General features: G+C 45.7%; 1 protein-coding gene across 2 annotated transcripts in view; it reads right to left on the bottom strand.

The window, feature by feature from the left end:
• The window catches only part of EDARADD (EDAR associated via death domain), an 89,062-nt gene extending 73,313 nt beyond the window's left edge, over nt 1-15,749 (bottom strand). The window contains exons 1-2 of one of the 2 annotated variants that reach the window (XM_032136302.3): nt 15,540-15,749; nt 926-984 (exon numbers count right to left, since the gene is read on the bottom strand). In XM_032136302.3, coding sequence (XP_031992193.1) covers nt 926-984; nt 15,540-15,600 — 120 coding nt within the window. In that variant the 5' untranslated portion in view covers nt 15,601-15,749. Of the gene's footprint in view, nt 1-925; nt 985-14,386; nt 14,442-15,539 lie in introns of those variants that run through there. The other variant, XM_032136303.2, reaches the window with a different exon arrangement.
• Between the last annotated feature and the right edge of the window lie 7,421 nt (nt 15,750-23,170).

Here is a 23,170-nt window from a genome sequence, read left to right as displayed (position 1 = left end):
GTGGTTGGGAGGAGGGCTCAGGGTTGAAAAATGACCTATTAGGTACAGCGTTCACTATGTGGGTGATGGATTTATGAGAAGTACAAACCTAACCATTATGCTATGTATCCACGTAACAAAGCTGCGTATGTACCCATGGAATCTGAAATTAAAATGATAATAATAATAAAACCATAAAGTGAATTTTAAAAAACCAATATGTGTGAAATCTTTGGATAACCTTAAAGCAATAGCCTCAGAATGGTTACGGGAGGATGGGGAGAGGATGAGGCTCAGAAGGCAGCTGCTAGAATTAAACGCTGTTCCAATAGCGTGTGTCCATCTGGCAAGTAGGCCAGGCACGGTGGCTCACATCTGTAATCCCAGCACTTTGGGAGGCCGAGGGTGGCGGATCACCTGAGGTCAGGAGTTCGAGACCAGCCTGGCCAACATGATGAAACCCCAACTCTACCAAAAAAAAAAAAAAAATACAAAAATTAGCCAGGCATGGTGGCACATGCCTGTGGTCCCAGCTACTTGGGAGGCTGAGGCAGGAGAATCACTTGAACCTGGGAGGCAGAGATTGCAGTGAGCTGAGATCGCGCCACTGCACTCCAGCCTGGGTGACAGAGCAAGACTCCGTCTAAAAAAATAAAAATAAAAAATGAAATAAAAAAAACAGGGAAGTAGACAAAGCCCTCACATAATGTAATATCACCTCCAACACGTGCAAAAGAAGAACAGAATCTAATGCCATTTTTAGCCTGGAGAAACCCAAAGTTTATTGTTATCACATAGAATACCAAGATAAAGCAGTTTATCTTAGAAAAATCTTACTTTGGGGTTTCTGATGCACATGTAAATACTGAGTAATAAAAACATAAAGAAATAAAGGAAAAAAAGCAAAACAATAATTATCACCATTAGTGTAAAATTTGTCACCTACCATGTTAAAGGATAAAGTGCTAGGGTCTGTGTCTTCCACTGGTTCCTTTGCCATATGATCTGTAAAAAGAACAAAAACAAACAAATAGAATGGGTTTGCTTTAATTTAAAACAACGAATGAGTCCTTTGATAACTGTCTCTATACAGAGGCAAGTAATTTTACTCAGGCTGAAGAAAACCTTGCTTCTTTTTTTTTTTTTTTTTTAAGAAATAGGATCAGCCGGGTGCGGTGGCTCATGCCTGTAATCTCAGCACTTTGGAAGGCCAAGGCTGGTGGATCACTTGAGGTCAGGAGTTCGAGACCAGCCTGGCCAACATGGTAAAACCCTGTCTCTACTAAAAAATAAAACAAAATAAATATAAAAATTAGCCGGGTTTGGTGGTGGGTGCTTGTAATCCAAGCTACCCGGGAGGCTGAGGCAGGAGAATCACTTGAACCCAGGAGTCGGAGGTTGCAGTGAGCCGACACAGTGCCACTGCACTCCAGCCTGGGAGACAGAGTGAGACTCCGTCTCAAAAAAAAAAAAGGAAAGAAAGAAAAAAGAAACAGCGTTTGCTCTGTAGCCCAGGCTGGAGTACACTCAGGGGCACAATCATAGCTCACTACAACCTCAAGCTCCCGGCCTCAAGCGATCCTCCCACCTCAGCCTCCCAAAGCACTGGGACTACAGGCATGAGACACTGTGCCCAGCCTGAAAGCCTTACTTCCAATTATTAGTTGAGACAAAATAAAGAGGAACAGATTCAGAATCCATCAAGAAAGAGATTAATAAAAAGAAACTATAGGCCAGATGCAGTGGCTCACGCCTGTAATCCCAGCACTTTGGGAGGCCAAGCCGGGCGGATCACCTGAGGTCAGGAGTTCAAGATCAGCCTGGTCCAACATAGGGAAACCCCATGTCTACTAAAAATACAAAAATTAGCCTGGCATAGTGGTGCACACCTGTAGTCCCAGCTACTCGGGAGGCTGAGGCAGGAGAATCGCTTCAACCTGGGAGGTGGAGGTTGCAGTGAGCTGAGATCACACCACCGCACTCCAGCCTGGGTGACAGAGCAAAACTCCATCTCAAAATAATAAATAAATTAATTAAAAATATAAAAAGTAACTATATAAAAAACCCCACCATATTTTGGAACAGGTTACCTATAAGTATCTTAAAATATCCAGAGTTACAAACAACCACAAACTATGCAGGCATCATATTAATGACTCTCTTGCCTACTGAATTTGACACTACCTTCGGCAGGAATGATTCCATTCTGAATCTACTTCTTTCCTGATTTCCTATTCTGCTGCAACTCATTTTTCTTAATCTTCTGAATGTTGTTTATGTGGACTAATAAAGCAAAAAAACTTATAGTTTTTTTATCAAAAATAATCTTGATTTCTCAGTATTTTGTTTCTGATACTTTATCACTTGATGCATTTAAGGAATTTAATGGGGAAATATGGAAAAAGGCACAGACCTCAGTCAGGACCTAATTAGTACAAATTAGAAAAGTTTCCCGTCTCCAAAATGCTTTGTAAGACATCTGCCAGAGAGCTGTCTCAATAAATAATCAAATCTTTTTGCGTGGGATCCTCTAGATTTGTGCAGTGCACAACCTGCAGTACCCTAAGTGGCAGTCGTGGGTCCAAGAGACCAAATCCTCACTAAGTACATATTGCAGACTAGGAATTAGGTCCTGGGAATGCCTTTGGGGATCCAAATAAGCACAGCAGGACAATTTGGCAAGATAATAATTTGTGCGTGTTCTTCCTAGGTGTTTCCCAGATGAGAATGCATCTGAACTTTCCACAATTTCTTTGCCCTGCAGGTGTTGATAATGCCCAAAGAAGCTTCGAGAAGGCAACATCTCTTTGTTTTATGACAGCCTCCAGTCACTGAAGAGAAGTAGAGACGAATGGAGAGAGCCTTTGCCAGTGCCTCCCATGGAGCAGGGCACAGACATCTGCAGAGCACGAAGGTGGCAAGACTGCATCAGAGACAGCACAGAGCAGCCTAACCCCCAGGGACCGTGGCCCAGCCCCAGCAAAGAGACCTGTGCCCTGTGTCCAGCACAGAAACAGAAGGCTGCTGGGTCTCAAGGGACTTCTCAGGCCAGGACCATAAGACAGCAATGCCTCCCTGATGCACTACAAATTTGAGGTCCTTTTCTAGTTTTTCCCAGCACCACATGAACCCCTCAGATTCCTGTGTGGCCCTAATGGACAGAGCCCCAGTTCTGACTGAAGTGGAATTTCCTGCCAGTCCAGTGCAATACACTCAGATTTGGATTTAAATGGATAGAAAGAAAATTAAAAACAAATCGTGTTGCTAACGCCTCCCTGAGATGACAGAACTCTTACTGCCCAAGCAACAAGTAATGATACAGAGCCCTTAGTGCTAAGGCAGTGGCAGTGCAGGACAACCAGGGTACACCCAGAACCAGCACTCGCAGCCTGGGGAGCTCCCAGAGAGAGGAGGGGCGGGAGAAGAGCCTGCAGAGGGCCTGAGGGCTGAGTCTGGAAGGATGAGTTGACGTGGTGGTGAGGGAAAAGCATTCTAGGCAGAGGGAATAGCACAGCCGTGGAGAAGAGAGAGAACATGACACATTAATGTACAGTCACAGGACAGACCATGTATATGACGGTGGTCCCATAAAGATTAGACCACCATCTTGTCACCATACCTTTTCCATGTTGAGATATGTTTAGACACACAAACAGCACTGTGTTACAACTGCCTGCTGTATTCGGGGTGGTCCCATGCTGTGCAGGTGTGTAGCCCCGGAGCAATGGGCTGTACCATACAGCCCAGGAGTGTTGTAGGTTACACCATCTAGGTTTGTGTAAGTGAACTCTGTGACGCTCACACAACTATGAAACCATCTAGTGGTGCATGTCTCACAGTGTATCCCTGTTGTTAACTGACATATGACGATGCTTCAGATGAGTCCTTACAACCAGACACACGTGCATTCGGTTTTCCAGTTTTTCCTTCCCATCCTTCTCACACGCTGGTTCCTAGCTGGGGAGGGGGTGGTAGAAGCCACCACAAAATAGCCCGAAGTCCCTTCTCCCTCCTCCTATCACAGCCTAGTCTCACATATTTCATCTTCACTAAAGTGTACCTGAAGGATATGGTTTAAAAATGCCATCCTGCCAGGAGCGTGGCTTGTTAATAGGCATCAACACAGTGAAATTTCAGGTAAATGGGTTTGGAGTGCTGAGTCAGGGGTAGGGTGAGGCTGGGGGCTTTTAAATGCCCCTGACACCATCCTCTGCAAACAATGCCCGCTGTGTCCTGGACAAGTTAATACTGTTTCCTACAGGAAAATTAGAATGAGCAGAAAAAAAGAAAGAAAGAAAAAAAGAAAGAAAGGAAGGAAGGAAGGAAGGAAAGAAAGAAAGGAAAGAAAGAAAGAAAGATAAAAGAAGAAGAAAATGCAGTAGATCGCTGGGAAAGGCAGAGCCACAAAAAAAGCATCATTGAGGACACACACAGGACAGTTAAAAGCAAGGAAGGACCGGTCCTCACTGGCACATCACGAAGAGCTAGCAGTCTGGCCTTGAACGAGTCTAGTGCTGTGGCCTTGGACAAGCCTAGAGGTGTGACCTTGGAGAAGTCACATAAGCTTTCTAAGCCCCGGGCTCTTCCTCTGCACCATGAGGAGTCCCGGGTTTCCGGATCCCACACTCAGCTTACTACCATTATTCTGGATTTGGGAACCACCTGGGTGGGTGAATTTCAACACCCCTCAGACTCTGACCGAGTTCTGTGAGATCCCGGGGCCTGTGTTGGAGGGTTATGAGGCCAACAAGCTAGAGACAGAAGACAACACAGGCTTATAGGCACAAAGTCTCTTGCTTCGGTCTGACACCTCAGAATAAATGGAACTTAAGAAGAGAAAGACACAGAGAATTTAAGTTTTTTTGTTATCTGAAGCACAACAATGAAGTGAGAGGGGAACTAGGAAAGGCACTACTTTTAGAACAGGTATTAGAGGCATTTTCAGGTCTTTTTTTAAAAAATTAATTAGTTAATTTTTTTTTTTGAGATGGGGTCTCACTCTGTCGCCCAGGCTGGAGTGCAGTGGCATGATCTCGGCTCACTGCAACCTCCGCCTCCTGAGTTCAAGCGATTCTCCTGCCTCAGCCTCCTGAGTAGCTGGGATTACAGGTGCCAGCCACTACGCCCAATTCGTTTTTGCATTTTTAGTAGAGATGGTGTTTCCCCATGTTGGACCAGGCTGGTCTCAAACTCCTGACTTCAGATGATCCATCCACCTCAGCCTCCCAAAGTGCTAGGATTACAGATGTAAGCCACGGCGCCAGACATTTTTTTTTTTTGAGACGGCGTCTCGCAGTGTCACCCAGATTGGAGTGCAGCGATGTGATCACCGCTTACTGCAGCCTCAACCTCCCAAGCACAAGCCATCCTCCCACCTCAGCTTCCCAAGTAGCTGGGACCACAGGCATGCGTCACCATGCCCATCTAATGTATGGGGGATTTTGTTTTTGTTTTTTTGTAGAGATAGGGTCTTGCTATATTGCCCAAGCTAGTCAGGTCTTTTATGATTTTCCTTCTTGTGGTTCTGGATTTATCAGCCTTTGCCTTATATTAAGCTGTGGATTAAGTTCTTACATACGTGTTACTGCCAAATACGCTCATTGACCCAGGCCCACGGTGGCGCCCATGCACTGTATCTGATACTGCACCTTCTCCCCAGCCTTTGTTTTAGATCATGGCAGACTCCTTTTGTTCTCACAGGTCCAAATGTGAGTGTGTACCAGGGAAGTTATTCGGAGGAAAGCAGATCCTGGTTATTTGAGACTGATCCAGAAGTGGAAAGTTGCCCTAAGGTCTTTCTTAGGGCCTTGGAGTTGCATGTTTACAATACTATTAAGTGTAAAATCAAATCGTTTATCTAGAAGCTTTAAAATGTTTGTTTTTCCCAGCCCCCGCCTCACAGCAGGGTGAGCCTTCAGGCAAGGCTCTGATATCTGATGGGACATGGCACAGAGGAACAGAGGAGAAGCGGGGCCGTGTGAGCCCAGCGGAGACAAGACCAGTGGTTTCGCCAGGGCCGGTGCGGGATCTGTCCTCTGCTCGTGGCTGCCGTCTTATGCCAGGCTGTGCTTTTCTGCCAAAGCTGCCTTGGCCCCCCTAGGTCGGTGACTCTGCACAAAGCTCAGATCACCTCAAATTAGCTGGTAACTGACTGATGGGGATATCTCTGCCGGCAGTGAGAATGAGGTTTAACTCCCTCAAGCATATTCTGGAAAGTTCCTCAAAAGGCATGAGAGAAACCTGGTGAACTGATGCATAAGGCCTGGCTCACAGAGGCTGCGGGTAAGAGCAGGCAGGATGGGCTGCACCCTCATTTCCTTTCTGTGGGTCCTAAATCCCTAACTTAAATCTCAGGAGGTGAACAGAGCACCTCTGCATCCCCTTCCTGATTTAAAAGTCCATGAGTAGTGAGTAGTAGTATCCATACGGGTCAAAGAGCACCTCCAAGCTGAAAGTTCACAAACTTTCAAAGCTCTAGACTGGGTGCGCTGGCTCACACCTGTAATCCCAGCACTTTGGGAGGTCGAGGCAGGCAGATGACGAGGTCAGGAAATCGAGACCATCCTGGCTAACGTGGTGAAACCCTGTCTCTACTAAAAATACAAAAAATTAGCCGGGCGTGGTGGCGGGCACCTGTAATCCCAGCTACTCAGGAGGCTGAGGCAGGAGAATGGCGTGAGCCCGGGAGGCGGAGGTTGCAGTGAGCCGAGATCACGCCACTGCACTCCAGCCTGGGTGACAGAGCGAGACTCTGTCTCAAAAAAAGAAAAAAAGAAAAGAAAAGAAAAGAAAAAAGCTTTCAAAGCTCTCACTTTGAAAAGTTCAAAAAGGTGGCTCACGCCTGTAATCCCAGCACTTTGGGAGACCAAGGCGGGTGGATCACTTGAAGTCAGGAGTTTGAGACCAGCCCGGCCAACATGGTGAAACCCCATCTCTACTGAAAACACAAAAATTAGCCAGGTGTGGTGGCACATGCCTGTAATCCCAGCTACTGGGGACGCTGAAGCAGGAGAATCGCTTGAACCCAGGAGGCGGAGATTTCAGTGAGCCAAGATCTCAACACTGCACTCCAGCCTGGGCAACAGAGCAAGACTCTGTCTCAAAAAAAAAAAGAAAAGAAAAGACAAGTTTGAAAAGTTTAAAAGCTTCCTTACTGTCTGCTCTCCATGGCATGGCTTACACACAGTCTCAGCTAAGCCTTACAGTAACCCCGAGGAAGGCATTAGGCATCCCCTTTTTCACACAGTGAGTACCCAAGATCACAGGGTAAATGGTAAGTGGAAAAGCCAGAACTTGTATCTGGGACTTTCTGGCTTCCTAATCTGCCTGTTTTCCAGTAAAATCAGGTTCTAGAAGTGCCTCATGGCCAGGTGGGGTGGCTGACATCTGTAGTCCCAGCACTTTGGGAAGCCAAGGTGGGAGGATTGCTTGAGTTCAGGATGTTTGAGAACAGCCTGGGCAACATAGTGAGACCTCATCTCTACTTATTTAAAGTAATAAAAAATAAAATAAAAATTTTGAGGCAGGGTTTCACTATCTTACCCAGGCTGGAGTGCAGTGGCTTAATCACAGCTCACTGCAGCCTCCACCTCCTGGGCTCAAGCAATCCTCCCACCTCCTCCTGAGTAGCTAGGACTACAGACATGTGCTGTCACATATGGCTGATTTATTTTTATTTTTGTAGAGAAGTGGGTCTCAGTATGTTACCCAGGCTGGTTTCAAACTCCTGAACCCATCTTGGCTTCCCAAAGTGCTGGGATTACAGGTGTGAGCCACCACGCCTGGCCAATAAAATAAAATTTAAAATAGAAGTGGGCTGGGCATGGTGGCTCACACCTGTAATCCCAGTATTTTGGGAGGCCGAGGCAGGCAGATCACCTGAGGTCAGGAGTTCGAGACCAGCCTGACCAATATGGGAAAACCCCATCTCTATTAAAAATACAAAAATTAACTGGGCATGGTGATGGATGCCTGTAATCTCAGCTACTCGGGAAGCTGAGGCAGGAGAATCGCTTGAACCCAGGAGGTGGAGGTTGCAGTGAGCCGAGACAGCACCATTGCACTCCAGCCTGGGCAACAAGAGCGAAACTTGGTCTCAAAATAAAATAGAAGTGGTTCATGCACTGACCACCCGACAGACTCTCTTGAGAAGGTGAGCATCTGTGTGTCCCATTTCCCGTTTTTATATGGGCACCAATCATATTGGTTTAGAGCCCACTCTGATGACTTCATTTTGACTTGGTTACCTGTGGAAAGACTCTGTTTCTGAAGAAAGTTACATTCTGAGGTACTAGGAATTCTGACTTCAACATATCTTTTTAGAGGGACACAATTCAACCCATAACAGTTCACACTCTGCCCCCTGCCCATCCTTTCCACATGCAGAATCTATTTGCCTCCTCCAGACATCCCCAAAAGCGTTAATAATTCCAGCATCCACTCTAAATCCTAAATCTCATCTACTTATCTTCAACTCAAAGACTGAAATCCCATCATCTACCAAATCAGAGCCTCTTCAGGAATGCTGGGAACCATGTACTGTATGCAACAGCCTCTCCAGAAAGAATCCTCAGCACATAACCCGAAAGAGACACTGGTGGGGTGGCCGAGGACTGCACTGCTGCATTCTGATATCAGATAGTGGTGAATGCTTCCTAGAGACGGTTTCTCAAAGGAAGTTCAAACATCTCTAAAGATGTCCTTTCAGAGAAAACAAGGAAGTATGTCAGGACTTCCTGGCCTTCCCAAGCATCCTGAGCCAGAAAAGTGCAGTCACTGTGCTTTCTAGTGAAGAATTACAGGCAATTCTTTGAATGTGTGATTGCAGGATTAATTTCTTTCTCATTTGTTATTTGTGTGTTGTCTTGTATCATAGCTTTTTTTTTTTTTTTTTTTTTTTTTGAGACAGTCTTGCTCTGTCGCCCAGGCTGGAGTGCAGCGGCGCAATCTCAGCTCACTGCAACCTCTGCCTCCTGGGTTCAAGTGATTCTCCCACCTCAGCCACCCATATAGCTGAGATCACAGGTGCCCACCACCACTCCCGGCTAATTTTTGTATTTTTATTAGACATGGGGTTTTGCCATGTTGGCCAGCCTGGTTCTTGAACTCCTGACCTCAGGTGATCCACCTCCCTTGGCCTCCTAAAGTACTGGGATTATAGGCGTGAGCCACTGCGCCCGGCCCATAACTTTTCTTTTGACTGCTATTGTCATTATTGGATATAAAAAAGGCTTGGAGGTGGGGTGTGGTGGCTCACTCCTGTAATCCCAGCACTTTGGGAGGCCGAGGTGGGCAGATTGCTTGAGCTCGGGAGGTTGCTTGGGCAACATGGTGAGACCCCATCTCTACTAAAAATACAAAAAAAAAAAAAAAAATAGCTGGGTGTGGTGGTACGAGCCTGTGGCCCCAGCTACTCAGGAGGCTGAGGTGGGAGGATTGCTTGAGCCCAGGAGATGGAAGTTGCAATGAGCCAAGATCGCGTCACTGCACCCCAGCCCGAGTGCAGAGTGAGACAAAAAAACAAAAGGAAGTTTTTCTGGAGTCCTGAACCATATTCAGGATTCCAGAAGCTCTCAGAGCTGCAGGGGTGCTGCTGCATGGTGGTGCTGACACTGTTTCATCAAGCTTCCTCTGTCTTTTCAGCACCCCACCCTGACCTCAGCTACTCTGTCAACCTCAGACCCCACAGCAGGGGCTGAATAAGCTGGGAAAGGGGCAAGGATCATGGAAGTACATCTTTACAGCAACTTCTCTGGAGGGCAGCCGAGCATTAAGTGTGTCAGCCAGGCTACTGACAGGGGATCAAACTGAAGAGGGCTGGGGAGGAGGAGGGAAGATAGCAAACAAAGAGATGGAGCTCAGGGAAAATGCTCGGGTAGAGAGAAGGAAACTCAGAAAGCAGAGGCGTTGTAAGAAAGGAAGAGAAATGAAGTGAGCATTGGGAAAACCCACACGGAGGAGAAAGAGAGAGGGCAGAAGGAGCGGAAAAGGGAAAACCACAGATTGCCATCCCTCTCTTTGGTGTATCTGCAGAAAGAATTGGCTGGTCCAGCTTTTCACATATGAGTGCTCCAGGAAGTGGTTTATCCTTTAGTCCTGGGTACTGCCCCCAGTGCCACGGGAGGGTAGGTTGCCACCTTGGACTCATTGAAGCCCACAGGAGGGGCAGTGGGAGGTGAGGTGCCACCACTGGGGCTGTCCTGAGTTGGTGGCCCAGGGCCAGGGTTCCCCCAGGAAACAGCTCTGCGGTGTGGAGTCTCAGAACAAAGGGAGAATGTGCTCTTTTGCAGTGCTCTGTGGCCATCGGCACTTGCCTTACTGTAACGAAGCAAGGAATTGTGCCACCTTTGACCCAGACCTTCAAAGCCCGGTTGTTTGTTTCTGTCTTTAAAATCTATCTGTATGAACAATCATGAACAACCAGATTTTACACACATTTGACAGAGAAATCTGGCTTATCCAGTGTGAGACTGTTTCTTAGTGGGAGAGACACAGGGTGATAGCTACACTGCAACCACCATCATTGTTTTCCTTCCATGTGACTGTGACAGTCTTGTGAATTTTCTCAATGTAAAAAGTCACTTAAAATTAACTCATGGCCAGGGCGTGGTGGCTCACGCCTGTAATCCCAGCACTTTGGGAAGCTGAGGCAGGCAGATCACTTGAGGTCAGGGGTTCCAGACCAGCCTGGCCAACATGGTGAAACCCCGTCTCTACTAAAAAAGAAATACAAAAATTAGCCAGGTATGGTGGCGCACCCCTGTAATCCGAGCTACTTGGGAGGCTAAGGCAGGAGAATCGCTTGAACCCAGGAGGTGGAGGTTGCAGTGAGCCAAGATCACACCATTGCACTCCAGCCTGTGCAACAGAGACTCTATCTCAAAAAAATTAATAAACAAATAAATAATAAAAAAATAAAATTAACTCATACTATAATCATATACCTACTTTTGTTACATGCACGTGGATATACAAACATCTTACTTTAACTTTACAAAGAAAACTTAGTTAATATGGCTAACTCGATGAGTAAGTTCCTAAAATGCCAATATGGGAAGAGCTTTTTGTTCCCCCAACTCTTTAAAGGGCCTGTGGTTAAATTTTATGACCTTCCTTCATTCACTGAGGTGGTATTTGCCCAGGGCTTACTATGTGTGGAGTACTATGCTGAGTATTAGTGAGAGCTATCACACAGACATGGCCTCTGTCCATGAGTTTATTGCCTACTGGAAATAGCCACAGTGGCCAAATAATCACAGCTAGAAATTGTGACAGGTGCCAGAAAGGAAAGGTACAGGGTTTGCTGAGCGTGTATAACATCAGGCTGGATCCGGGTGACCTATGAACTGAAATCTGGAGGTTAAGTAGAAGGAAACGCGTGGGTGGAAGATGGGGTGAGGGCTGGAATGCAGGGGGCCTTCCAGGCCACAGGAACAAAATTTGCAAAGGCCAGGAGGCACGAGGGTGCAAGAGGCTTCAAGGAAATGGAAGGAGGCAGCACAGCTGCGTGCAGAGAGCAGGGGTCAAGCTAGGCGTCAGGTGAGGCAGGTGATGGAATAGATAGGGATTGATTGTATAGAGTGTGTAAGCCTCAAGGACTGAGGATCTGTCGGAAAGTGTTGGAAAGCCAGCACCAGATTCAAAGCCAGCACAGACAAATGGCAGAATCTGATTTGTTTTTAAAAGAGGACTGGCTGGGCACAGTGCTTCACACCAGTAATCGCAGCACTCTGGGAGGCCGAAGTGGGTGGATCACTTGAGGTCAGAAGTTCGAGACCAGCCTAAAAGTACAAAAAATTAGCCAGGCGTGGTAGTGTGCACCTGTAATACCAGTTACTTGGGAAGCTGAGACAAGAGAATCTTTTGAACCCGGGAGGCAGAGGTTGCATTGAGTGGGGATCATGCCACTGCACTCCAGCCTGAGTGACAGAGTGAGACTCCATCTTGAAAAATAATAATAATAATAATAAAATAAAAGATGACCCTGGCAACCTTTTGCAGAATAGGTTACCAGAAGGCAAGAGTGGGTGTGAAAACCTAAGTTGGAATGGTGTGAAAACTCCAGGCGGGAGAAGAGTGTGGGAAATCAGGCGAGAGAGTATGGTCACTTGGTCTGGGGTAAAGTGAGCTCAAGATATGGGCACGATCTATGGTTTCATTACAGAAATAGGAGTAAGGGGGTGTCTCCTGTGGGTTGCAGAAACGAAACAATATGTTAGGAAGGGGAAATTGGGGTGTGTGTGTGCGCCTGTGTTTAAATGGAGGAGCGCTCATTTTACAGACAGACTAGAGTCCCAGAACGGGAATGGACATTTGGATCATTTTTCAGATGGTCGAGTATGTTCTTCAGCATCCTCTGCCAACTGGTGGGGAGCTCTCACACTTAGGAGGCCTCCTTTCTCTTTGTGGGAAGCCCAAATCCATCTCTCTCTAAAGAAGTTTTCACCGACAGGTTTGGGTTCTACCTCTTGAAGTCAAAGAGACAGATTCTTTCTTTCCACGTGATGCCCTCTTATCATCGTATCCTCTGTCCTCTCGCTCCTCCACATGTTCTGGATTTCGAAATCCCTTTGTTCCACGTTGCCCATTTGTTCCATGTTGTGCACATCCATTTTGGCTGGGCTGGGCAGACTAAGAATACCATCTTGGGAAATCTGGAACCTGCAGCTTTTTATTTATTTATTTATTTATTTTGAGATAAAGGTTTTTGCTCTGTCGCCCAGGCTGGAGTGCAGTGGCTTACTGCAGCCTCGACCTCCTGGACTCAAGCAATTCTCCTGCCTCAGCCTCCCAAGTAGCCACATTTGGCTCATTTTTCTATTTTTTGTAGAGTCAGGGTCTCACTATGTTGCCAAGGCTGATCTCAAACTCCTGGCCTGAAGCAATCCTCTTGCCTCAGCCTCCCAAAGTGCTGGCATTACAGGCCTCAGCCATTCCACCCAGCCACTGAGCTTTTTATACACTGTGGTCACTGCTGAGCTGTTTCCCAGCCCTCATCTTGCCTGGTACTGTCGATTTTGGAGGGCCTAAGTAGATTTTACATTTTATCTCCATGCAGTGTATCTCTCTCAAGATCTTTTTGAATCCCCCCCACCCCTCACTCCTGCAATCATCGTTTAATGAGATCTGAGACCACTGTTAGTAAAATCCAGCCTAAAACACCCCTTGGCACCTCGTCAATTCGGTTCTCAGAAAAGGAGGTGGATGCTAGGGTAGGAGTGGAGTGGGATGGGGCAGTAGGAGGGTTTCTCCCTTTGTTTCCCTTCTGTTTTTTCAAACAATAGGTATCGGGATGGGGAAGAATATCTAGACAATATATTTACTTTCCGCAACCAATTGACAAAATGTTTACCAATCCCCGCTTAAAAAAAAAGGTAGATCTCTCTTTGAAGTTTCCAAGAAATGCCCCCAAACCCAGCCATCACAATGCCAACTTAGTTGTTGGTGTAGTCTTCTGACCACCTGCAGACACGTTGTCTCCTTCTAACTGCTGAAGCCACAATTTAAGGATGGAACATTCAAACTCGGCCCCTGCCCAAGCTCAACAAATGAAATAGGAAACGCGTTGATCTAAACGGTTATATCAGGTTCTACGTAACTCTCTTCAGTGTTTCCAACCTCAACAAAACGAAGCAAAGCCCCAGTGTACTCTGAGGGATAGATCATTCATTCGTGTGTTCAAGAAACACCCACGGAGGTCACCGTCTAGGTTAGAGGAGAGCGGAGAGACAGAACTCCAGGAAAGCGAGGTCTGGGACGGATTTTAGATTCACGTGAGAGAATAGAGAAAAATCTCCACTCCGACCTCGGGTACCAACACACAATATTTTAAAATAAAGACAGAACTAGAGGCCATTCTAATCACAGATGGGATCCCACAGGTGGGATCCGCCTCTCGATTCTGCGGATACTATTTGATGAAATAGCTCCGAGGGCCAATGTTTAGACAAACAAAACCATTTCATCAAAGTGCAATGGGAGAGAGGAAAAGGAGCAATGAGAAGGCATGTGAGCGGGGAGAAAGAAAAAGCCCAGGAGGGGAAAACGAAATCCACCCCCTTGCGCCCATTTCTGCCAGAGGTTTGGAGGACGTGTCTCAACCTGGCATCCCGAGTCCAGAACAAAAGCCACGGGGGCTGCGGCATGGGCAGGGGGAAGGCGCGCGGTGGGTGACGCGGGGCAGGGGCCCCGGCGAGCGCGGGAGGGGCGGTCAGCAGCCTCTCGCGGGGCTGGGCTGGGAGCCCCGTGCGACTCCGGGTCTGGCGCCTGGGTCGGGGGTGGTTCCCGGGCGTCCCTCGGGGGTCGCCAAGGCCCGGCCTCGATAGCCCTGCGGCTGCTGCGAGCGCCTCCCGAGCTCCCTCCCCGCGGTGCCTGCTCCAGGTGAGGGCGCGGCGCTGTGTCCCTTTACCTGCGCGCAGAGGGTCGTCCGGTGAAGCCATGGGGGCGGGTTAGGGGCAAACGAGCGTCCGAACGGGGCTGGCAGGCCTCCGGGGCGCGGGAGGACCGTGGGACCACGGGGATGAAAAGTCCTGCGGTTCTGACGCGCCTGGAGCAAACCGTGGCTCTGCGCGCCCCTGCCCTCCTCCGCCTTCCCCTCCCTTCTTCTTCTCCTCCTTCGCTTCTTCCACGAGCTCACTTCCTGCTTTGGCAATTAGCAAAGCCCCTTCGCTGCGCGTCCCTCGGTACCTCCCTCCAGAGGCGCGGGGCGGGAGCCGGGGTGCTGCGACCCGGGGCTGGGACGCAAGGCGGGGCCCCGAGTGTCCCGGGCGTCCCCAGTGCCCGGAGCGGGCGTCCTGCCCGCTGCCCACGTCCCCCTGGGCGGGTCCTAGCGGGGGGCTGACACGACTGCCGCCCCGGACAGACTGCGAGGGAAGGACTGGCCTTAAGAAACGGTTGCAGTCGCGGGTCGCTTTCCTGGCTCCCTAATCAGGCCCTCAGCTGAGACACCAGAACTCCCCTTACACAGGCCTGGGCTGGGATGCCCGCTGGCGATCTGATATTTAGACAATTTCCTGATCTTTAAGCAGACTCTGCCGCTGCATGATGGCACACGCTGGTACTTTCTATTTTGATTTTTCTTTGGCATTAGTTACTACATGACCTCCAGAGTGAGTGCTGCAGAAAAGGAGTGAACAGAAGTCGCCCGATACACACTCACAGCTTCTCTAGAAAAAACAGCTTCGGGTTCTCTCAGAAAGGATGGCTTCAGATATTTAAATATTACATTTAAGTGGGATTTTATACCCATTACTTAAGTGAGAACACGTTGGAATTGGTTATGAAGAATACATTTAAGATTGCTACATTTTAACTAAAGCTATCATCCATCATAAGTCTATTATAGGAAGGCGACAGGCATTCTAAATTAAATAGGAATCTCTGAAGAGCTCTAAATAATCTTTCTCTGCCTTCGCACATAAGAACAGAAAGATAGAAGTCGGGTCGAAAAAGATAATAATAGTATTTAGTGTATAATATATCCGAGAATTATCATAAATAAGCAACCTCTGGCTAAAGACGCAGCTCTGAGAAATCCAGGAAGACAGCAAATGCTTACATACCCTCTTGGTGACCAGGAGCTTTAGTGCCTCTCCCCATCTGTTTAGTCGTCCTGAGGCCCATGGCAATCTTGAGTTTGGCTTCTTATTCTCTGGGGTTTGCCATGGAAGAAGCAAAAGATTCTGAGAAGATGCTCGCTGGTTGTCTGGCCAGAGTCAAACCTTCTAGATGAAAGCTCTCTGGGGAATTTGTAGGTGGGAGGATAAACTTCCTCTTGGTCTGCCTTCGGATAGGAAGGGAAATTTTTTTTAAGGGCATTTTATCTTAGAATCAATTTGAAGGTTTGGTTTGTGGTTCTTTCTGTACTTCTCATGAAGATGGAATTATTCTGACGTTGGCCATCAGGAAACACTGGTTGAGTGAGCTTGTTAGCAGCCCAACCTCAAGCATTGCTCTAAAGCTGGTTTGCTTTTTGAAACTCTGAAATGTAATTCATCTTTTTATCATTCCCATTCTGCATTATATCAAATAGAAGATGGTGGTATATTTTAAGGTTTGTTTTTTTTTAAGGAAGATTGACTAGTTATGTAGTTATTATTCCCTTTTATTTTCATTTCCTTGTGCCTCCTTTCCTATGAATTGCAACAATCCCCATCATTACCTTTATTTTTCCCATGTGCTTTGCAAACTATAAAGTATGATGCAAATGGGTGCTATTGTTGTTTTGCACTTTACAAAAAAAGTAATTTAAATATGATTCTCATTCACCAGAGTTCCCATACAATCAATTTGCTGTCACAATATATCCTTTGACTTTTATTTCTCTTGCTGTCCAAGAGTGTTTTAAACCACTGTTGAAAATAGACATTTTTGGGCCGGGTGCAGTGGCTCACACGTGTAATCCCAGCACTTTGGGAGGCCAAGACAGGTGGATTATTTGAGGTCAGGAGTTTGAGGCCAGCCTGGCCAATGTGATGAAACCCCGCCGCTACTAAAAATACAAAAAAACTTAGCTGGATGTGGTGGCACATGCCTGTAGTGCCAGCCACTCAGGAGGCTGAGGCCGAAGAATCGCTTGAACCTGAGAGGTGGAGGTTGCAGTGAGCCGAGATTGCACCACGGCACTCCAGCCTGGGCGACAGAGACTCTGTCTGAAAAAAAAAAGAAAAAAGAAAAAAGAAAAAAAAGAAAATGGACATTTTTAACATTTCCTGATAGTACCCAAACGCTCAATCTCAGAGTCATGTGAAAAATTTCATATTTCCATAACTTCACTGCTCTTTTAGTGACCTCCAATTTTCCTTTTCCAATAAATGGAGATAGTGCCTTTGGTAATCATGGAGTCAAATATGCTGGATTTCGCTGACGGGCTTGTCACTGTAAGGTTGTGTTACATTAAGTAAGAAACCAAAACTGAGTCTGCAAGTGTCTGCAGGATTGTGAGAATTCACTGAAATAATGTGTATGTGAAAATACTGGCTGGGCACGGTGGCTCGCACATGCAATTTCAGCACTTTCGGAAGCCAAGGTGGCAGGATTGCTTGAGGCCAGGAGTTCAAGACCAGCCTATGCAACATTTTGAGACCCAGTGTCTACAAAATAATTTAAAAATTAGCTGGATCCCAGCACTTTGGGAGGCCGAGGTGGGTGGATCGCTTGAAGTCAGAAGTTCGAGACCAGACTGCCCAACGTGGTGAAACCCTGTCTCTACTTAAAATACAAAAATTAGCTGGGCATGGTGGCAGGCAGCTGTAATCCCAGCTACTTGGGAGGCTGAGGCAGGAGAATCACTTGAACCCAGGAGGTGAAGGTGCAGTGAGCCGAGATCGTGCCACTGCACTCCAGCCTGGGTGACAGAGCGAGACTCCATCTCAAAATAAATAAATAAATACAAATACAAATACAAAAATTAGCCAGGCATGGTGGCGGGCGTCCAGCTACTTGGGAGGCTGAGGCAGGAGAATCGCTTAAACCTGGAAGGCAGAGCTTCAGTGAGCTGAGATTGTGCCACTGCACTCCAGCCTGGGTGATGGAGCAAGACTCTGACTCAAAAAAAAAAAAAAAATTAGCTGGGCATGGTGGTACATGCCCGTAGTCCCTGCTACTCTCGGAGGGTGAAGCAGGAGGGTCACTTGAGCCCAGGAGATACAGACCTCAGGGAGCTATGATCACACCACACCACTGGGCGACAGAATGAGACCCTGTCTTCAGGCAAGCAAACAAACAAACCTAAACTAAGGCCTGTCATATAGTAGGTACAAATAAACCAGCTACTTTCCTACCTTCATTCTTTCCTTGGAATTTAGTTTATTGAGAGAAGCTCCTATTGCCTTAGTTATAAGAAGTCAACCAATATTTATTACAGTGTTTGTACATAGCATGGAGCAATGGAGTGATTGGTTGCATTCATTAATGCAATTAAAAAAATCTCACCCCGTCCCCATGAACGAAACAAAATTCCATGCCCTGGGGAAATCCAAATGAGAAGTCCCTGACTGTTAGGAGTTTGTGGTCAAAAGAGATTTGCAAATACTGTTTTGCTATAGAACTGGAGAAATGAAAGTTTAAACCAGGAAAGATGTGTGTGTGTGGAAGGAGGCACTGAAGATGTATGGAAGCAAAGTGGCTTGGTCACGACCATCTCGGATTGACAGGGAAAGTTTCAGGCAAATTCCGAGGCTTTAACTCATGGGTACAAGGCTGCAGCCGTAAGTGTGGAAAGAACTGTTGGTCTCATGTCTTTTCACAAACAGATGACAATGATCAGAAATGTGCTGTTTTAAATGGGGGAAACAACAACTCAAAATATATTTTGTTTGATTCATCATAGAATACATTGTTTTTGTTTATTTTATACCACTTGAGGTAAGTGTTACAGTGAAATTTCTGCAATCTAAGATAAAAAGTTACATTATTGAACCACATGCATCTTATTTAAAAGGATATGTACATTGCATACAGATAAAACCCAGCAAATTGGGCTGCTCAAGTGGGCCTGATCTATAGAAAAGTGGCTAGAACCACAATGGTAAGATATGAATTTAGGAACATGAGAGACCCTATGCCTCAGAATGGGCCAGTTCCTACAGTTGAATTTGCTTGATATACCCTTACTGAATCATATGTGATGGAAGATGCCCCAACAAGAGTTACTAAGTTTCCGTGTCGCTGCATTTTTGGAACAGACAGTTGTTAAATTTTGCCCAGAGTGCTTTAAGGCAGTTGTACTGACTTCTCGTAATAGTGCCCAAGTTTTCTTCTTGGGAATCACTGTTCCCATCCTCAATCCAAGCAATTAGGTGGTGGCGACATCACCCCTGACTCCTGAGTCCAGGGGCTGGAATATGACTCAATTACAGCCTTTCAGGGCATTGCTACAGTGAGCCACTGAGTGGAGGAGGTGCGTGGGATCTTTACAGGGACAGGGGGACCGGTCTTAAAATAACTAGCCCAAGCTGGGCATGGTGGCGGGCGCCAGTAGTCTCAGCTACTTGGGAGGCTGAGGTGGGAGAATCGCTTAAACCCAGGAGGGGGAGGTTGCAGTGAGTTGAGATCACACCATTGCACTCCAGCCTGGCCGCAGAGTGAGGCTCCATCTCAAATAATAATAATAATAATAATAATAATAATAATAATAACTAACCCAAGAGCACACAGGTGGTATGTGGTAGAAGGAAGGAGCTGGAGTGAAACATTTAGGAGGCTCTAGACTACTGACCTCCTTGAATGCCAGACAAAAGCATTTGAAACTAGTTTTTAGACAACAGGAAGCCAGGAAGCTAGTTTTTGAAAAGTGGCATGAGAAAATTGGTGTTTTGGAAGATTAATCCAGCAGCTGTGTGTAGGATGGAACAGAGCTAGGAGAGAATGCAGGGAGAGACCCTTTAATCCTTTTGATACACTGTAATTTATTAGAGTTGAATTTACATCCTCATCCAAATGCAGGAGAAACTCATATCAGAATTCTTTTTCCATAAGTTATTGGGGTACAGGTGGTATTTGGTTAATGAGTAAGTTCTTTTTTTTTTTTTTTTGAGACGGAGTCTCACTCTGTCCCCAAGGTTGGAGTGCAGTGGCTGGATCTCAGCTCACCGCAAGCTCCGCCTACCAGGTTCACGCCATTCTCCTGCCTCAGCCTCCCGTAGCTGGGATTACAGGCACCCGCCACCATGCCCGGCTAATTTTTTGTATTTTTAGTAGAGATGGGGTTTCACCGTGTTAGCCAGGATGGTCTCGATCTCCTGACCTCGTGATCTGCCCACCTTGGCCTCCCAAAGTGCTGGGATTACAGGCGTGAGCCACCACGCCCGGCCATGAGTAAGTTCTTTAGTGGTGGTTTGTGAGATTTTGGTGCACCCATCACCCGAGGAGAATACACTGCATCATATTGGTAGTCTTTTATCCCTTGCCCCCTCCCACTCTTCCCTCCAAGTCCCCAAAGTTCACTGTATCATTCTTATGCCTTTGCGTCCTCATAGCTTAGCTCCTACACATCAGTGAGAACACATGATGTTTGGTTTTCCATTCCTATCAGAAAATTTTAAATCTTCTTTTGCTACCTTCTTTTTTTTGAGACAGGGTCTTGCTCTGTCTCTGAGGCTGGAGAGCAAAGTGTAGTGGCATGATCACAGCTCACTGCAGTGTCGTCATCCTGAGGTTCAAGCAATCCCTCCACCTCAGCCTCTTGGGTATCTGGGACTACAGATGTGCCCCACCACGCCTGGTCAATTTTTGTATTTTTATTTTTTGAGAGACAGGTGTCTCACTACATTACCTAGGCAGGTCTTGAACTCCTGGGCTCAGGGGATCCACCTGCCTTGGCCTCTAAAGTACTGGGATTACATGTGTGGGCCACCATGCCTAACCTTGTTACCTTCTTAAGCATTCATTATTATACAGGAGTCAATTGCCTTGTAGATTTTGCATACATACATAAAATTATCTGGAAAGTTATATTCCAAAATGTCAACAGAGGGACAGAAGCTTAAGTAAAATATTACCTTTGTGCTGATTTGATTTCTGTTTGTCAGAGGCACAGTATTCCAGTGCGTGTATTTAAGCATGAATAATTCTTAAGTTCCTCTCTTCACTCATGCAATACCCTTCCTCACACAGGAGATTAAATCTCTCTTGTCTACTTGCACTTTACTTTGAATTGTTTACTCACTAGAAGCATGAGCAATGTTTGGTTTCCTACAAAGAGAATGGCAAAGTGTGGGTGATTCTTAGTACGGTGTATTGCTAAACACACTTAGAATGCCCTGGGTGGGGAGTGGTAGGTGCAGAGCAGAGAGGAGGGAAGGGATGGGGTGGCTGTGCAGGAGGCACTTTTATTCTACATATCCTCCTGCAGCCTCGGGATCCTCACTCATCACCTTGCAGGTGTTCCTGGTGCCTTGATCATGGGTGCTCCCACACCCAGCACCATTTCCAGCTGCTTTTTTAGTGAATGCCTTCATACATAGCAATTTATTTCTTGCTTCAGATTCTGAGATAAAATCTGTTCCAAAAGATGAACTTCATATATTAAAACCTGAAACCCAAGTAATGAAATTCAGCTAGAGAAGTTTTTTGAGGGATGTTTGCTTTGGTTATTGCTGTTGCAAGAAAAGGACAAATGGAAAAACAATCTAGTGTTATCAGTGACCGTAGCTAGCGTTCAGTTTCCTGTGCTTTCTACCCCCAGATCACAGGCTCAGACTGGTAACTCAGGAATCTACAAAATCATCAATCACTTTAAAAATTCATTTAACAAATTGTCATTTAGAACTTATTCTGAGCTAAGACAAGAAGGTGGACTTGGATCCAAGTGAGTCACCTGAGAAACTTGTAAGTGAATATAGCTTGGTGGGGAGTTATCAAACACCAAGAGCTTTCTTATATGCCAACAATACCCAACTGGGTGCGGGGGGAAGGTCCCATTTAAATCAACAAATAAAACTATAAAGTGACTAGAAATAAAGTCAGTAAAACTGTGTGAGAGCATTATTGCAAATACTACAAAGCTTTAGTGAAAAACATAAAAAGAAATCTGACTAAATAGCAAGCTATACCATGTTAATGGATAAAATGTCTCAATATTGTAAAGATAGTCATGATTCCTTAATTAATCCACAGGTTCAATGCTAACTCAACCAAATTAACAAAATTTTCTTGGAACATAAAACTGATTGCAAAATTCATATGGGAGAGTAAATTCAAGATCACTTTGAGAAAGAATAACAAGGATTTGTCTTACAATACAGCACGATATGATAAAACAACAGTAGTTAAAACAGAATATTGGTACAAGAAAAGTGAAAAAATGATTAATGGAACAGAACAAAAATTCACGACACAGACTCATGTATGTGTTTGGAATATGATAAATGATAGACACATTTAAATGGTAAAAAGACAGTTCAAATGGTGTTGGGAGGATACACACACACACACACACACACACACACACAATGCAACTTATATTTCTGTCTCACCCTATACACAAAAGTAAGCTTTGGATAGATTAAAGATCTAATTGTAAAACATTAACTTTCAAATTATTAAGAGAGAATACAAGAGAATCTCTTAACAATTTGATAAAAGGAAGAGCTTTCTTTTTTTTTTTTTTTTGAGATGGAGTTTCGCTCTTGTCGCCCAAGCTGGAGTGCAATGGCACAATCTCAGCTCACTGAAACCTCCGTCTCCTGGGCTCAGGCAATTCTCCTGCCTCAGTCTCCCAAGTAGCTGGGTCTACAGACACCTGTCACCATGCCCAGCTAATTTTTGTATTTTTAGTAGAGATGGGGTTTCAGCATGTTGGCCAGGCTGGTCTTGAACTCCTGACCTCAGATGATCTGCCCACCTCAGCCTCCCAAAGTGCTGGGATTACAGGTGTGCACCACTGTGCCCAGCCTGGAAGAGCTTTTTTAAGGCAAAAAAAAAAAAAAAATCAAAAGGCATAGAAGAAAAATCTGATAAACTCAACCAGATACAGATTTAAATTCTCTGCAGCAAGACAAGAGAAGTTCTAAAGCAGGGGATAGACTTGGATAAATTAATTTATATTAATTATTAATCTTTGCTATATAACAAAGGTGAGTATCCAAATTTTAAAGCATTTTTTCAAGTAAGTTAAAATATAATAAAAATAATTCAATATAAGTATAAACAAAGACTAAACAGAAAATTTCTAGAAGAAATAAAAATAGGCAACAAAATCATTGTCTGAAAATTGGCCAGGAGCTTTGGAAGGTCCAGGAATTGCTTGAGGCCAGGAGTTTGAGATTAGACCAGCCTTGGCAGCATAGTGAGACCCTGTCCCTACAAAAAATAATAGTAATAATAATAATTAGCCAGATGCAGTGGCACAGACCTGTAATCTAGCTACTCAGGAGGCTGAGGTGGGAGGATCACTTGAACCCAGGAGTTTGAGACCAGCCTAGGCAATACACAAGATCCTGTCTCTACAAAAAATTTAAAAATTAGCCAAGTATGGTGGCGTGCACCTGTAGTCAGGCTAACTGGGAGGCTGAGGTGGGAGAATCCCTTGAGCTCAAGAGTTTGAGACTGCAGTGACCTATGATTGCACTACTGCACTCCAGAGCAAGACCTCATCTCTTAAAAATAAAAAAATCAAAAAAAGTACTTAACCCACTAAAAATAAGATAAATGCAAATCAAAATACTAATGAGTTAACCGATTGGCAAATTTT

This window comes from Hylobates moloch, unplaced genomic scaffold (genome assembly GCF_009828535.3).
Source record: "Hylobates moloch isolate HMO894 unplaced genomic scaffold, HMol_V3 SCAFFOLD_18, whole genome shotgun sequence".
Classification (NCBI taxonomy): domain Eukaryota; kingdom Metazoa; phylum Chordata; class Mammalia; order Primates; family Hylobatidae; genus Hylobates; species Hylobates moloch.
This window is presented reverse-complemented; position numbering and strand designations above follow the sequence as displayed.